This window comes from Catharus ustulatus, chromosome 1, assembly GCF_009819885.2.
Source record: "Catharus ustulatus isolate bCatUst1 chromosome 1, bCatUst1.pri.v2, whole genome shotgun sequence".
Classification (NCBI taxonomy): Eukaryota; Metazoa; Chordata; class Aves; order Passeriformes; family Turdidae; genus Catharus; species Catharus ustulatus.
Window position 1 is genome coordinate 41,160,776 of NC_046221.1, and position 16,152 is coordinate 41,176,927.

The 16,152-nt window shown below is 35.9% G+C and overlaps 1 protein-coding gene across 9 annotated transcripts in view; it reads right to left on the bottom strand.

Moving 5' to 3' along the window:
* SLC4A7 (solute carrier family 4 member 7) overlaps nt 1-16,152 on the bottom strand; it is a 93,112-nt gene that overhangs the window by 18,349 nt on the left and 58,611 nt on the right. For 4 of the 9 annotated variants that reach the window (XM_033063979.1, XM_033063971.1, XM_033063960.1 and 1 more), the window contains 8 exons: nt 13,389-13,504; nt 11,791-11,948; nt 9,790-9,877; nt 8,255-8,401; nt 6,787-6,890; nt 5,146-5,320; nt 2,615-2,748; nt 1,813-2,058 (listed from right to left, as the gene is read on the bottom strand). In XM_033063979.1, the coding sequence (XP_032919870.1) occupies nt 1,813-2,058; nt 2,615-2,748; nt 5,146-5,320; nt 6,787-6,890; nt 8,255-8,401; nt 9,790-9,877; nt 11,791-11,948; nt 13,389-13,504 (1,168 nt within the window). Of the gene's footprint in view, nt 1-1,812; nt 2,059-2,614; nt 2,749-3,958; nt 4,004-5,145; nt 5,321-6,786; nt 6,891-8,254; nt 8,402-9,789; nt 9,878-11,790; nt 11,949-12,541; nt 12,602-13,388; nt 13,505-16,152 lie in introns of all 9 variants that reach the window. The other 5 variants (XM_033063949.1, XM_033063940.1, XM_033063932.1 and 2 more) reach the window with 2 other exon arrangements.

Consider the following 16,152-nt stretch of genomic DNA (forward strand, 5'->3'; position numbering starts at 1 on the left):
TAAGCATTTATGTAGAAGAAAGAGGTAATAAGCAAAAAGTAAGTCTCCTTTTTCTATGAGATTCACTAAAGACACTGAAAAAAACCCCAATGAACCATGGAAGGGAAAATCTGCATCCTGGTGGTGTGAAGGTAAAGAAGGAAAAAACATTAAATGTGCATGGACAAAAAGAACCTAGATTTGCAAAGCACAGGGTTTGGGTAATTTAAAAAATATTAAGTAAACAAATCTTCTTTTGTTAACTGGATTCTAAATTACCAGCAAATGGAAATGGGAAAGGAGTGGAAAGCAGTAACTCCTACAAAGTAGTTGAATCACTGAATCACTGGAAGAGAAAGGAATTGCAACAAAAAGCAATTGGTTTGATGATGAGACCAATCATCATTTGTTATTGGTCAAGGTAGCAACATGAACAATCATGTTGAAGGAAGAGTTGACAAATTTCTCAACAAAGGCAATGAAGATAAAGTATGCCACCAAGTAGATAAGCAGAAATCCAGAACAAGAAAGAAAAAAAATTACACCCAGAGAAAATGTAAGAGCATTTGAGATTGTTTTGTGGTTCAATTAACTGAACACGCTTGTTCGGCACCTTGTCCCCACTGGAGGTTACAGAGTGGGGAAAAAGGAAAGAAAAAGGAGGAAGAAAGCAATTTTGAACAGCTGGATCTCCTACAGTTTTGTGAGAGAAAAAAATACAGAACAAACTCAAACTGAACACTGTGGCATATCCCAAAAAGCATAGAGCTAAACCAAACTAAAATCCCACCTTCCTGCCTCCACCCTCATGGACTGCCTGTGGTAAAACACAATCATCAAGTGACAAGTGCCAGAAGATCTACAGTACAACTTCTGCCACATCAGTGGATTTAACTTGCCCACACAGAAGTCCAGTGAGGACCCAGAGACACTGAAACAGAAGGATGAACAGCCAGTAGAAAGGGAAAAGTAAGGAAGTGAGTGTCCTCCCACAGCCCACTCCTGGAAATGTGGCCTGGTCTTAACAGTGGTTAAGACAGGAAAATAAGTGTAAATGTAAAGTGAATGGAATACAAGAAGCAGTCTGACAGGGTGTTTGCTTTTTCGCCCCGAAAGAAAGTACTGAAGAAGCACTGAATGATTGTAAAAGTGAGCAGAGAAAACACAGTAGTCCATACTTGGTTTGACTCTGCTGGAAGTCACCCTGTGTGCAAGATAATCACTGTCCTGGCCAGGCAGAACAGCTGTCCAGCAGAACAGTGAGCAGTCTGCTCTCCAGCTAGGGAATGACTGACCAGTGCAACAAGCAGGGACCTCACCCTAGGTGTGCAGACATGACCTCGTTGGGGCCCCTCACCCACATTGTGACCACACAGGTACAACTAAAGCTGGAAAATGCACATCTCCAACAGGAGAGGAGCACTGGCATTTAAATAATTTCATTTAAACTATGAGAAATGAGCTGGTTTCTCTGAGCAACGGTGAGCAGCATCTTCATCTGGTAGGTGCGAGCTGGTAACTCAACTCATCCTATTTCATGAAGCCACAATTCCTAGAAGTAGCAAGGCAGAAGTCCTGTTCTGACCTTTAGTAAAGCTGCATTAAAGCAGGCTTTGTCACAGCCTCTTATCCTTTCCAACTACTCATAGTTAACACAGAAAATTCAGTTCTACAGCATCCCGAATAGAATTTTCTGGAGGTTTCCCATGCCAATACTACTCCTAGCATTCCTTCTACCCTTCCTGGAAGTGCCACTCACTGCCATTTAGTAAAGAACATGTCTCTCTATATTTTCCCATTTATTTCACTAACAGGTAGAAACTTGGTACTTACGAATATGAAGTCAGTTTATTCAAATCATTGTGCATATTGAAGGCATACACTTCTCCCAAATGAACAAGCTTTTCCAATGCCTCATAAATAAATATGATGCATATGAGCGCTGCAAAAGCTTCCTCAGTAAATCGAGTGATGTAGCACACGAGGCTGCTAGCATCTGTGGCTACAAGCACAATGCATAGAAATGCAGTCCACAGACCAATGCTAGTTCTCAGGGAGAGGTAGGAAAGACCATAATCCCTGTGTGAAGAAAGAAACAAAAAGCATTAACTGAGCCAAAACCCAGCTGTACTACATTATGTTTCAAAAGACACTGAGGCCAAGCTGTATAGGTATTCAGCACTTTTCTCATGCTTGATATTAGCTCTGAAGGAAGCAGAATTTTTTTTTTGTCTCATCTCCCACCAAAGCAAAGCAACACTGCAAGGTGTTTCTGGGATTGATGGTGCAACTACCTAGCTTGGGAAGCATCATGGGGATGGATCTCGCCAGAACTACCCAGATGGTTTCTCCTAGAGGGCAGATCGATCTCTGCTTACCCCTGCAGAAGCAAAGCCAACAACTTCACACAGTCAGAATATAACTTTTAAGTCCTTGCCACTTCTTATCACTGACTTTCTCATTCAGGTTTGCCAATGCCTCACAGCTTTGCCAAACCATATCAGTTTCTCAGTCTCTTGCCACTGTATTTACATCCATGAACATACAGATTTACTGCATATCTGCTTTCAATTACAGCAATTGTAACAGGTCAGAATGTTAAAAAGTGCATCAAGCCAATATAAACATTACTTACCTGCAAAATTTAAATAATATTTTTTCAAATACTAGAACTGGTCCTGTGCTTCCCAAGATAGTAAGAGGTTGCCCAGCAAAGAGAGAATAGGCAATCCCAGTTAATGAGGCTCCAAAGAGAGACTCTATTGCACTCTGTTTGGGGGGAAAAAAAACTTCTGTAATTTTGTTGCCTTTCAGGTTAGCATTTAGCATCATAACTTCATAAACACAGCTTAAAGATGCATTAACTTAGAAACAAGACAAGATGTAAACACATTGCAATTAATATCCATGTTTGAGACAAGAATAACTTAACACAGTTTTGCAGTAACAATACCATGGACAAGATTTTGAAAACTTCACCCCTGAGAAACAAAGCCATCCAAAACCATGAGAACAAGTTACTAGCCCTGTTAGCTCTGGAGGAAAAGCATACCAACAATTATACAAATTTAAAAAAAATAAACAAAAAAAACCAAAGAAAAAATAAAAGTTACTCAACATGTTGTTTACAGAAAAAAATTAATGGTCTCTGTAAAGAAAATTGATATTTATATTTGCAACATACCTACAAGTGTGCCGTATCAAACCTGCATCAGTCAACCAAGCATTACAAAAGAGGAAAAAAAAAAAAAAACCAAGCTGACAGGCAAAGATGCAGGGGAAGTTACTGAAGAATATCGGTTTATGTATACATGACACCAAAAATAGATGAGCAGTAAACCAATGTCCCACCTGGTAATGCATTTCTTTTCAAGGAATTAAGGTATCTACTTCAGTTCTTGAATTACATGTTTCCCTATAATATTTTCTGCCAAAAATACCCAGTTATAATGCACCTCAAAAGAGAGAGGCCATAATTTTAAATACTAAAATTATATTAAATTTATTTGAAAATAGTTAATCATACCACCTACCACATGGATTACAAATTCCTGTAATGGAATTACAGTGTTCCTGATGGAACTTTTAAGCATTTGCTATTTTGAAATTATGCTAGTCTAAGAAAACAGAATTATGCAAACTTGAGCTCCAATTCAGGAAAGCATCTGAAAATGGTCAAAATGATTTGCTGAACTGGGGCTATTAAAAAATGAAAAAGAATCCTTTGTTCATAACATTAGGAAAAAAAAATATAATTCCAGTCTCTTGTTCTATTACCTTTGAATTAGTGTTTTTGATTAGTCAATGCATTAACCTTGGGGCTCTCACTCAGGGTGGCAGGGACAGGAGCACTGTGGAGGTGATGGCCTCTGAGAACGCGAGGGAAGGTTTCAAAGACAAACTGTGTACCTTACAATGTCAGCTACTGTGCTTGAACATGTGTGTGCAGTAACTAAATGTTTTATTCAATGATGCACACCAAGTATCTGAAGGCAGGAACAAACCCGCAAACAATTCCAGATAGCTAAAAGAAAGAAGGTGTTTGAGAATCAAGCTTTGAAAGGAGGGTACTTTCATTACTATACATATTGTACATTCAAAACTTACATTGTCATTCTAATAATCATTCCTACATTTACAGTGGCAAAACCAGCAGGCAGAAAAGACATAACTGATTTCTGTTTTTTCTATCAGCTTGAAGTGCTACATCAATACACAAGTATCTGAGTCAACAGCAATTGAAATTGAAAGAGATAAAATAGTTAACTAAATTTTAATATAGTACAAGTTTAAAAATTTCATTATGTATCAAGAAAAATTTTGTAACATTATAAGTTTCAACAGAATTTTAGCATTTGTAAAAGACATGTCTGAATACATCTTTCCCTCCCACAAAAGGACAGAGCCTTGTTTCTTTGTGGTAGATTTAAAAACAGAAAATACACTTCAAACTAGTTTACTCATAAGCCAATTGACTCTAAGTTACTAACACTGTTGATATTAAGTAATTTTTCCCTGCTTCAAAAACTAAAGTGTAATGTTACTCTAGTGAAAAAGGTACTGGTATTATCTACTGCCCAACACAACACTACCAAAATTTTGTATGCAAATGGTTTACATTTACAATGAAGAGTATTTTCTGCTGATAAACCTCAAACACTTTACTTTATTGTGAGCAACATATGTATTAGTGCAGGCATAAACATATCCTCTCAGTTTCATAAATGGACTGCTGGCCACACACTGCTGGCATTACTATCATCCTCGTAGGCCTACTACTCAAGGCCAGTACTTGTGCTTGGCTATCCACCTTGAGCCTCTGACTTTGCCTAAAGTAGGCCTAGTGGGATGGTGCACCTTTACTACTATTCATTACTCTCAAGCAGCCAAAATAAGGCAATGCAAGCCTTTTCTCAATTCATGAAGCCATTCATCCAATAAGGCAGGATTAACATTTTTTACCTCCCCTGTGCATCTTCTCCTGTACACATAGGTTCCCCACATTTTCCATAGCAATTACCTTTGGGGAAGATCTGCTTTGGGGCAGGCTAATCAAGTGCTGTGGGTAAATTCTTCAAATACAAGTATAAATAAATGAGACAAATGCACACAGTGACTTGCCTCTGAAGGTCTAAAAGCCTGGCCACTACCATTCTTTGTACTCACTATTCTGCCTTCTGTAGCTTCTCCCAGGAGCCCTCCAAAAGTGATTACAGGAGACATACAGGCACAGTATAGGAAAAGAATCGAGGCCAGGCACTGCAGGCTTAATGCATCCTTGAAGTCACTCAAGAAAAAAGGTGCTTTCCTTTGGATGTCAAGTATCAAACCACCAAAAAGCCTAAATAGGTGAGATGAAACTCGTCAAACTGTAGACTAAAGGATTCTAGCTAGTTTAAAACTATGGGCTACACATGACTGCCAGTGCCTATTGCCGGCACAAATTAGCTATTTCATAATCCAGATTAAAGCATAACAATTAAAAACGTAAATGAGAATCTTATCTATTTTAATTCAGCAGTATTCAAAATACAATCAAGCAGGTTACCCACGTTTTTAAAAGCTAAGGGTTTTTTTATATATGGGCTAGATACTGAAAAAATAACTTTGCAAACAATTTTACCTAAATGATGCTTTAAGTCAAATCTGTCTTATGATTTGCAGAACAATGGAACAGAGAAATATGCAAAACCTCAACCAAGATCACTGCATTAATGCATTTCAATATTACTACTATAAAAAAAATTAGGTCTATAATTTTTAACAGTATTCTCATCTGGAGTACACAGATATTCTATAAATGTAAGAATAAAACCAAATACATGTAACTTCATTCAACTGGGCAAGTTATTACCAATTATTTAAAAAGCAATTTAAAAAAAAGTTTAAGATTCCAAAATACTAAATATTAATTTGCATTTGTAATTTTTAAATTATTTTTAACTATTAAAAAATGCCCAACCATTCCTAAGAAAAGCCTTTTCTACAGATAATTCTGTGAGCAGAAATGAACTTTTTATCTCCACATACGGGCTACAAAAACAATAAAAACTAATTATAACAAAGCCACATTGGTAAAAATCAACACAAATGTTGTAAAGTCTTTCTCGCTAGTGTATGAAAAAGATGCATTTGATTTGGAAGTTTATTATTCTGGGGATAACAAGACTGTATATATACTCCAAAATTTTTCAGTTGATTTAATCTCCACTTTCATTTCAGATATTAAAGTTTAATCATAAGCAAGTATTTTCAATGTTGGAGACTTCTTTAGAAAATATTTTGGAATTAACAGAGAACAACAAGAACTGAAAGAAATTCCTTCAAATTTATTTTATCTTTAAAAAAACTGACCAAAACGCAAAGCTAACCAATACAAAACTACTTTTTGCCACTTTTTATTTCTTTTTGTTCCATGTCATATACACTTAATAAAACAGATTTGCATTAATGAGATTTTTCGTACCTAGCCCAACGCTGAAAATAGCGTATTCCTGCTGTAATTATGATAATTGCATGCTCCTGAAGATTAAAATTTAAAACCCAACTCTTAAAAGTCAGTTAGTTAAATTAGGCAGCATCTTATGTGAAATCCTTCACAAACGTGTTGAGAAACATTGCCAGAGGCTTGAAAATACTTTAAGCACATTGGCACTTACAGGCAAGAATCCAACACTTGAAAAGGACAAAGGATGCGCTCTGACACTTGTACCATGATTTTTTAATGTTTAAACATCAATCGTTAAGATGAAGATTTATCACTTTTATTTCTTTATGGAAGAAATTAATTTAGGGAAGTGAACACACCTTCCAGTTCTCTGAAGTTCAGGTCCAGCATGATGGCCTTCTTCTTTAAGAGCCTCTCCTGTAGGAGTAGATCCATTTGGAAATTTAGGTGCCTTCCTTTTCTCCTACAAAAGAGACAGGGGAGGAAAAAAAGGAAATAAAAAAACTTTGAGTCTGCCTTTACACTACAAAGTATAATTAAAAGAGGGCGTGCAGAAATTCTATGTCTTCCACACTCTTTTTCCTATTGCCAGTTCATCAGCAGTCCTCCATTTTCCAAACTAATCTTCTGTTGAGTACAGATGACTAGAACTGTACACCACCACCTGGAAGACCTTATTAGTACCTTGCACAACAGTATGCATCTTCCTGTATCTACAAGAAATAGATTCCTGAAACACAATGAAACAAAGCCTAGATTTTCAACATACAGTAGAGGCTCAACCATGAGACACAAATCTTTAGATACATTTTTTCTTCAACCGTTTCCAGAGTAGAAACATTTAACATGCATAAGAAACTGACCTCTTTTTATGATAAACACAGACTTTAGTTGAAATATAAATGAGAAGTTATTCCCCTGCTGGGCAAGCTGCTTTACCAGCTCCTCATAAATTTTTCAGTGGAGCATTCCTTCCAAAAAACCCTGAGCCCTGCTTATTTTGGAAACAAGTTACATGGTAACTTCAGGCTATTCATTAATAAACTGCACTGCTGTTACCCCATTCTATTCCACCCACTCTGCCAAACCACCACTAGACTTGACACCAGTGTCAACCTTCTGAATCAAAAGCACTGGTCTGTCCCCTGCTTTTGATCCCGGAGGCCCAAATTCCTATAAACTGCAACGAGGGAAGAGGAGAAGAAAGTCTCTCTAAGGACTCACTTTCATTAGCTCTCATTCTAAGCCTGCATCATCACAACTGAGCAATATGATTGATTTTTATCTATTTCACAAACATTCTGTGAACAGTATATGCTACACAAAATACATTAAACATTGCAATGAAAGCTGTATGCAAACAGAAGTTCTAATTGAAATATTCTTGCTGATCACTCCTAGACTAGTAGTAAAATTTGGTTACATGAACTCAAGTACAATCTCTTACCAACTCTTCTAGTTCCTACATGAACTCATTTCAGTATTTCAAAAGCAAATATTGCAAACTAACTTAACAGCATAGCAGAAAACTGATTGATGCCTTTCTTCCCCCTTCCTCATTTCTTTTTAAGTTTTTTCCTAACTTAAAGGGAAAATCCAGTTTTTCTTGCAAAATGTGGGATGTGGGGACTTTCCTGATGCTTTACAGCCATCTGGATAGGAGCCAGCAGTGTGGCCAGAAAGGTCAATGACACCTTGGCGTGTGTCAGGAAGAGTGTGGCCAGCAGGACAAGGGCAGTGATTGTCCTTCTATATTCAGTAGCTTGAACCCTATGCTCAGTTTACACAAGACACTACAAGACACATTGGATCTTTTTTTCCTTTTACCTGGGAAGGGACATTTTTTGGTGGCTCAATTCGTATAGATGGATCCCACTCTCCTGGAGGCAGGACTGTCACTTGGTCTAAAAACTCATCAATTCCTGACAACAAATCATTTCGGTCTTTTGCTTTATAGGCAACATCATGGAAAACCTACAACAAGAAAGTACTCAACATTCATTTTTATTTTTCTGAAAGAGGAATTATCATTATATAATGATTATACTTGATTATTTTTAAAAAGGCATGAAAACTATTTTGCCGGTCCTCAAAAGTTTGATTTTTATTTTATTTACATACTTTTCAATTAAAAACTATTGGTATGCACATTCCTATGGACCACAAAACATGGAAGCTTTATCTTCAAACTCAAAATGAATATTGAGTTCATTTTTAAAATTAAATGAAAAGTTAATCTTCAATATTCAGGACATCACGTTTATATACTATTGTCTGAATAATTCTGCCCTACAGCCACTGTACCACTATGCTGTGCTAGCTCATGACAAAAAAATACTTCAAATAAGCTTCAAACCAAACCACAAGTTTTTGTTAAGAACAATAATGCATTTTTATATATCTATCTTAATTAATTTAGAAGACTACTTAAAAAGCACATGAAAGCAATCCTACTAAAAAAAAAACTATACTGTTTTACAGACTAGTACAACATGAACTCCAAGATGTACTTCATACACACAGAGAAAAAAAATGCTATTTTGCTATAAATAACTGCTTGCAGAAGATGATACTAAATTGTTCTGTACATTTGAAACCTGAACTGCTTTACTCCAAATACCACTAAATCTTCTAATCTTATAACAGATCTCTGAAGTCTACTCAGGTCTTTTTAGACCAAAGAATTGATATTTTTTTCTTCTTCAGTAATGTAGAGTACTTCTAAAAATCAGATCGGCCTATCTAAAAAAGATGAGAAGTTGCAACTAAAGCTTTTAATATTCAGTTCTCACAATGAACAAAAACTGTATTCACAGACTCATTACCAATTGCAAAATGACAAATTTCTAGTTTACATTACCAAACTTCAAATTGTTCTAGAGTAAAAAGTACTTGCATTTTTGCTAGATAGCCTTTAAATTATCAGCAATTCAGTATGTATTTGACCTTGTTTAGATTACAAAAAACCAAAACAAAAGAAAACCTGACTCAATTGCACACATTTTTAAAACTGCGTCCTGAGCACAGCTGCTTCTGTCCTTTCTGACATACAGTAATTCATATCATATGCAGTTCTATTTAACAGTCCTGTTAACCAATTTAACACAAAAATGAAATCTATACATCAAAGCCAGGTTTTTTTTCAGAAATACATTTAAGATTTCTTCAAGACAGACAAGGAGGAAAGTTAATTTACCATCATCTACTTCACTAACACAAAAAATAAATAAGTTTACAGGTCTTCATTTAACCAGTTTGCAGATTATTTTCTTTAAGCTACTACTCCAAATCATTTACTGTAATCAGTTGGTAAATATATCATTCTAGATTTTAACTACAAGCATTTAAAACAGATCACTCACATCATCTGTCATAAGTGTTGCTATTGATCGTCCAATTTCATGGTACTGTGGTGCTTTTCCTGCTGGTCCCAGCAACAAAAACAAAAACCTGTGGAGAAAGTAACACAGATGAGTATGGTTGACTCATCTGCATATACTCAGAGGGGGTTTTTCAAATTAATGCTTAAAAAAATTTAGTGGTGAAGTAAAAATACCATTTTCATGACTTCAATCTTAAAAGATTGCTGTAACACTGTGAAAAAGTTCATCTTAAAGTCATTACCAGAAGGAACTTAAATCCTAAGCCAAAATTACTCAGGTATCTTCTTCATTAAGCCTCATTTTTCAACTTCTTACAATGCCTTAATCATTGTAGAAATTCACAGACTAGAGCTCAATGAATATTTCCTCTGGATTCTAAGCCTTTCTGACATACTCAGTAGCAAAGACCCCTTAAATGGGAGCCTAGGAGCTGTATGACCTGTCCTACACTCCCTGATGATCACCTTTTCATTGGCGTCAAACCCCCTCACCTGCTGTGACTGGGCATGGCATAATAAGATTGTACTTCTTGTATTGTACCTCTTGGGCATACTCATATAGTCATATCCTGGTTTTGTGTCAGAGGAAAGGAAGAGAACTCGGACATTTGAACACCTAAAAAAGTAAGTGACATTCTGGGAAGCTGATCCAATCTGGGGATTGAGTCACAGCACATGTTAACAGATCCTTGCACTGTAACAGTGTCTAACATGAAACTCACCAAAACCTTAAACAGGAATAGCATGCTATAAATTCAAAAGGATACAAACCAAAGACTGAATGTCAGTAATTTGTTTCACAACCTTCTTCCTATAATCCATGAAAATGACGTTCCCAAGCACAACACATCTGAAAAAAGTAGCAACTCATACTCAAGCTCACTTCTATCTCCTCTGCAAGTTTACTACCCTAACTGAAACTGAGAATGCATCTTCAGAATGCAAGTATGCCATTCAAGATCTGCAAGTCTACACCATTCTGAAAAACTTAGGACAAAGTAATTTTAGCTACAGAAATACAATAATCTGTATGTAGAAATTCTGGAATTTCCCAACAAACATTATGAGCACTCCTGTCAACTGAAAATTCTCACATATATGTATTTTTACCCTTCAAAAGAGTGCATAAGCTGAAAATCACAAAGATAAACACTTTGATAATTTTAAAACATTAAACATCCACCAAAAACATAAATGTACACATGTATGCCAAACACCATGGAACAGCCCAATACATCAATGTGCACAAAAAATGAAGTGTCATCCATGATAAGTGATGAAATTATCTTCTACCTTCATCATGAGATCTATATTTTGATATTTTTAACATCTGTGGTAAACATATCCACAGTATACTGATGAGATCCTAGGGTTTGGGGGAGCAGGGTGCCTATTGCAGACTGAAAGCTACTTCTATGTATTAGCTGCAGATTGACTACTCCAATGTCAATCATGTAGGTTTAGACATACAATAAAAAACTGGTTTTTGACTCCATGAGTCATTCATATGCAGAGCATTTGTACAGAAAGAGCAGATGTTCAGATCAGACAGACCTTCAGACTTAAGTGTGCTCTTCCCCACTGACAAGTTGTGTCACACCAAAGGGAACTGTTAACTATCTTCATGGCCATCTCTAAAATGTCAACACAAACTTGGAAGACTCATTGCTTTTACTCCAAATCAGTTATCAATTTAAACTCCTGCACTTGCTTCAGACAGCATCTTTACATGTATATAGATGTATATATGTATGTGAGTGTATATACAGATATATATAGAAATATATATTATGCATTCTGAGAATTTTGTGATAGATCTCATTCCTTCAAATTTTGCAGCAAATTACTGACATAATGTTAAACAAAACTCTACATTTCTTTAGCTTAATACAGTATATATAAAAATTTACAGCTATTTGAGATCTTAAATATTATTATCTTATCGCATAAGTAAAGCCAGACTGTCCAGGCATTTATTTACCGTGTAGGGACCGGAACCTCTGTGAGACCCGAGAGAAGCACTGCAGGGGAGAGCCTCACAAAAGCAATAATAGGTCTTTCTAAAAAATCTACTTCTCCCACTAACACATTTGATGCTTCTGCTCCTGAAGGAATTTTCCTCATGAAGTTCATATCAACCTATTCATACAAAGATGAAACAAGTGTTTATTCCCTTACATTTCTTAGCAGAAATACCATAATTATGTTTATCAGAATTTACTAGACATTTATGCTACAAAGAAAAATTAAAAAGCAAATCAAATATCCCACAATACAGAAAAGACAAACACATTTAGAAAATGTCAGCCAGCCAGCCAAATAATAATAAACTATTTTCTATAAGTTAGAATTACTAACACCTAGTACATTCTAGAAGACTTCAAACTGCATAATCACCTTTCTACTATTATCATGACAAACATTCCGTGATAGGACATAAATTAACAAAATCTATGCACAATTAAGTAAGGAGAGTTCATGTAATTACACATGGTTTCTAGAATGCAGTAAGTTATTTCACAGCCGTGTATTTCAAGTATGTCATAATTTTGAAAAATAATTAGTATATTTATCTTTTCATTCATAAAGAATATGATGGTTGAAAATCTTTACCTTTATTTCTGTACATAATTACAGAAGTGCATTAGAAAATGGTACAGCACATGAACTCTGTGTTCACATACACACAAACACACACAAGCACCAGTGACATTGCTGGCTAGAGAACTTACAGATGGCCTCTTGAGTCCCACACCAAGTGTGCCACAACTACAGTGCCAGGAGGCTGACTCCTGTCCAACAGGAGACAAGGCAGGTGTACACAAGGACAGGCCAAGCAAAAATATAAAAACTGTGACAGAGGAGCAGGAATTCATGGCACCTGCCATGATTAAATCAGAACTACAGTGTAAGTAAGTTAGCTTTCCTCAAACAAAACTATTTAACTTGGCAAAACAATTTTCTTACAGTGTTTCACAGTATAGATGACACTTCTGACTGAACTTTATAGTAACAGCCACAATCGAACTTGCCCAGCAAATTTAGATCATGAACGAAATCGAAGAGATTTACAGTAGATTTTTTACAAGGTTTATTTCAGAAAGTGCTATTACATGTTTCTAATGATTAAGATGTTACAACAACTTTTGTAGACGAAACTCATTATACATATATAGCAAATCCTTCTTAAAAACCATCTCTGGGGAAAAAAAAACCAAAAAAAAAAAACAAACCAAAAAGTTCTAGAAAAAGAAGTTACAATACAATGTACAAAGCTGCTTTCATAAGGGCCTTAACAGCAGATGTGAAAGTATCTCCATCTGCATGAAAAAGCACAGCGGCTGCACTCTTACGTTACCAAAACACTGAGTAGATCATCAAACAGTTCCCATTGAGAAGAATTTCAAAACATGTGACACATTTAGCCTAGATCATATTGTAACACAAGTTATCTCTCAGTACCTATTTCATGTGTACACTGGTACACCTCTTGGAGGTAACTAAGGGGGAAGTCATAACCAGCAGTTTTTGTTACATAGTTAATTGATGCTAAACACTAAGGTATTTAATGTTACTTACCTTACTAAAATCAACTGTGCTGTTTTCTCTGCTTCCTCCTGTCCCAGTACCTTTAACATCTCCACTTTTCCCAGTGTCTAAATTTCCAGGTGCTGACTGTGGAGATGCCAATAGCCCTAAATTAAAACAAAGGAGATAAGTTCAAAATGGTGCAGGAAATGAACTAAGTGTGCAACACTACCAAAACTCAATGTGGCAGCTTGCTTAATGCAAAAGTGCACGTTACTCAGTAAGTGCCCCACATTAGTATCATAAATGCAACATTAACAAGTCACTGTATTGTCAAAAAAATGACATAATTAAAAAAATTAAGTATTGCCCCAAATGATGGCCATTTGCAGAACAGTCACCAGAAAGCATCAGCTACTTTAATCACAGAAAAAATAACTGCTGGCATTTTTATCATCACTGATTCAGTAGTTAGTATATAGCATTTTCAACATACTAAGAAGTCCTCGGATACCAAATGCGAACACCTCTATTCTGCTGTGTAGCAGTTACTGCAATTGTAAAAAGTGTCAGCAAGTCTCAGGCTACAACTACAAGAAATGTAGTCAACTAAGTTAACTAAGCTGTAAAAGTAAGCAGTGTACTATATGAAGGATCGCTTGCGAACCATGCTTTCAATCAACAGACCAAAGCTCATGCTATTTATCCACCCTATATGGAATATACTCTTGAGCTGAAGAGGCACACACAATAAAGTTTTTCAAGTTCAACATACAGCTTCCCTCTAACACTTGCACCAAAACAAAACCGTGTTATGTATCTTGCTACACTGCCAGCAACACTGAATTGCAGGTTCAGTAAAGGGTGCAAGAGGCAAGTAACCCAAGCATTCATACACACTGAATTCCATGTTGCACCATGGGTCTCTCTACTCAACATTTAAAAGCTGGTCTAGGCATGCATAACCAAGTCCAAATCCCACTTTTTGAATTACAGAGCTTTTACTTGCTCAGTTTAACATCCACTTGAAGTGCATTTGGCCTTCTTGCTCATCTACACTAGACATTTCAGTTGTGGTGACATGCTTTCACATGCCTTCAAAACCACATCTAGAAAGTCTGAAGCCTAAACATTGTATTACATGGAGAAATCTTGTATTTAGGTCAAGCATCTCTTTAGTCAAGATATAAATGAAGCCTTCTCTGGCTATCTTTGAGTCATAACGACTACCACATAACTGCTTGCATATTCCCATGTTTATAATTTCTCAATTTTGACATTTTTTTAGCATTTCAAGTGACAACTGAATTCATTTTATTTCATCCCCATATTTGTTTCCAAAAAACTCTTCCAAAAAGTCATCATATCAACAAAAACATGCAGGTCCAAGGCTTTACCACTAATTTTCACTCTTACAGTTCATAAAGGATGTTAAGTGGTGTGGTAGTTTTTCCTGAAGCAAAAATCAAACCAAATTAATAGACTGTCATTTCCTTCATAAATCCTAACACTCATAAGTAATGAGCTAACACACCAATAACAAAAAACCCAGTAGCAAAAAACACATTCTACCCCCTTCTGCTCCAAGACTTATGTGTTATTCACAAGAATCATATCATCAACCACCTAGGAAATCAGCTGATCAAAGTATTTAACTGCTTAGGAATTCATGTTTGTAGAATTAGAAAGAAATATTAAACAGCTTGCAGAAGAACAGCAAAAGTTTATATATGTATTATATATATATATATATGAAAGTTTAGACATATGAACTTCTTCATTTTTTTTCCCTTCTCTGCAGCAATGCAGGTAACTTAAATATTTTTAACTAAAGAAAGATGAGCCATAATGCATTGTTTTGTATTTTCTGGAAAAGCACTGTGAGCAAGAGAACAAGAAGTAGAAAGACAACAGAGAAGGACAGAGAATAAGGATACTACATATTAGGAGACATATTTATTATTTTAGTACTAAAGTGATACTGATTCTTCTAAAAGGTTTGCCTTCAAAATTTCACCAATCAGTCACACCTAAGTCCCATAAGTTTTGACACTGACAAAGGAACATTTGTCTGATCCTAAACCATGTGTGAATAGCTTTCCTTTCTGTTGGCCTTGCAGTTGGACAGACTGCTGTTCTCACAAGACAATACTGCTTTTCAGACCTCAGCAAGCACTTCCATATAAGACTGCACCTCATTACACAGATCCATCAACCTGATATTTATAGAGAAACTCCGAAAAAAAGAATTATCTTCTTTAACAGTGAAACACTTCTATTCCAACCTCACATTAATACAAGAACTTATTTCCCTCTCTTCTCCAGTTCAATAGATGTAAACTCAAGGACGAATACCTAGCAGTACTTTTCAGATTGTAAGACAGAGAAACTCATTGTTACCAAGCTACTGAGGGGATCCTTAAAAACACAGCACTCTTCCTGATGTTAGTTAGGCAGCTGGACCACTTGTCTCCTCCAAAAGACTACAGTGGAGTGAGTCTTGAGTAATTTGGAATAAAACCCCAGCTACTTATAAGGTACTTATAACTACACCTTCACTAAAGATGATGTGCTTTTTCTAGTCAACTACACATAATACTGTGATCACAAAAATCTAATTAATGTTGTCTACAGAAAAAAGAAAGCAAGAAGATTACATACGTTTGTCTCACATCTGTTTCATATAAAAAGATGAGTAATAGAATGAGTTCAACATCTAATTGCATTTAGAAAGGCAAAAATTATGTAACACAAACCTTCTAAACATGAAGTTAACTATATTTGCATTTGAAGAAATTAAAATCTATTTTTAAAA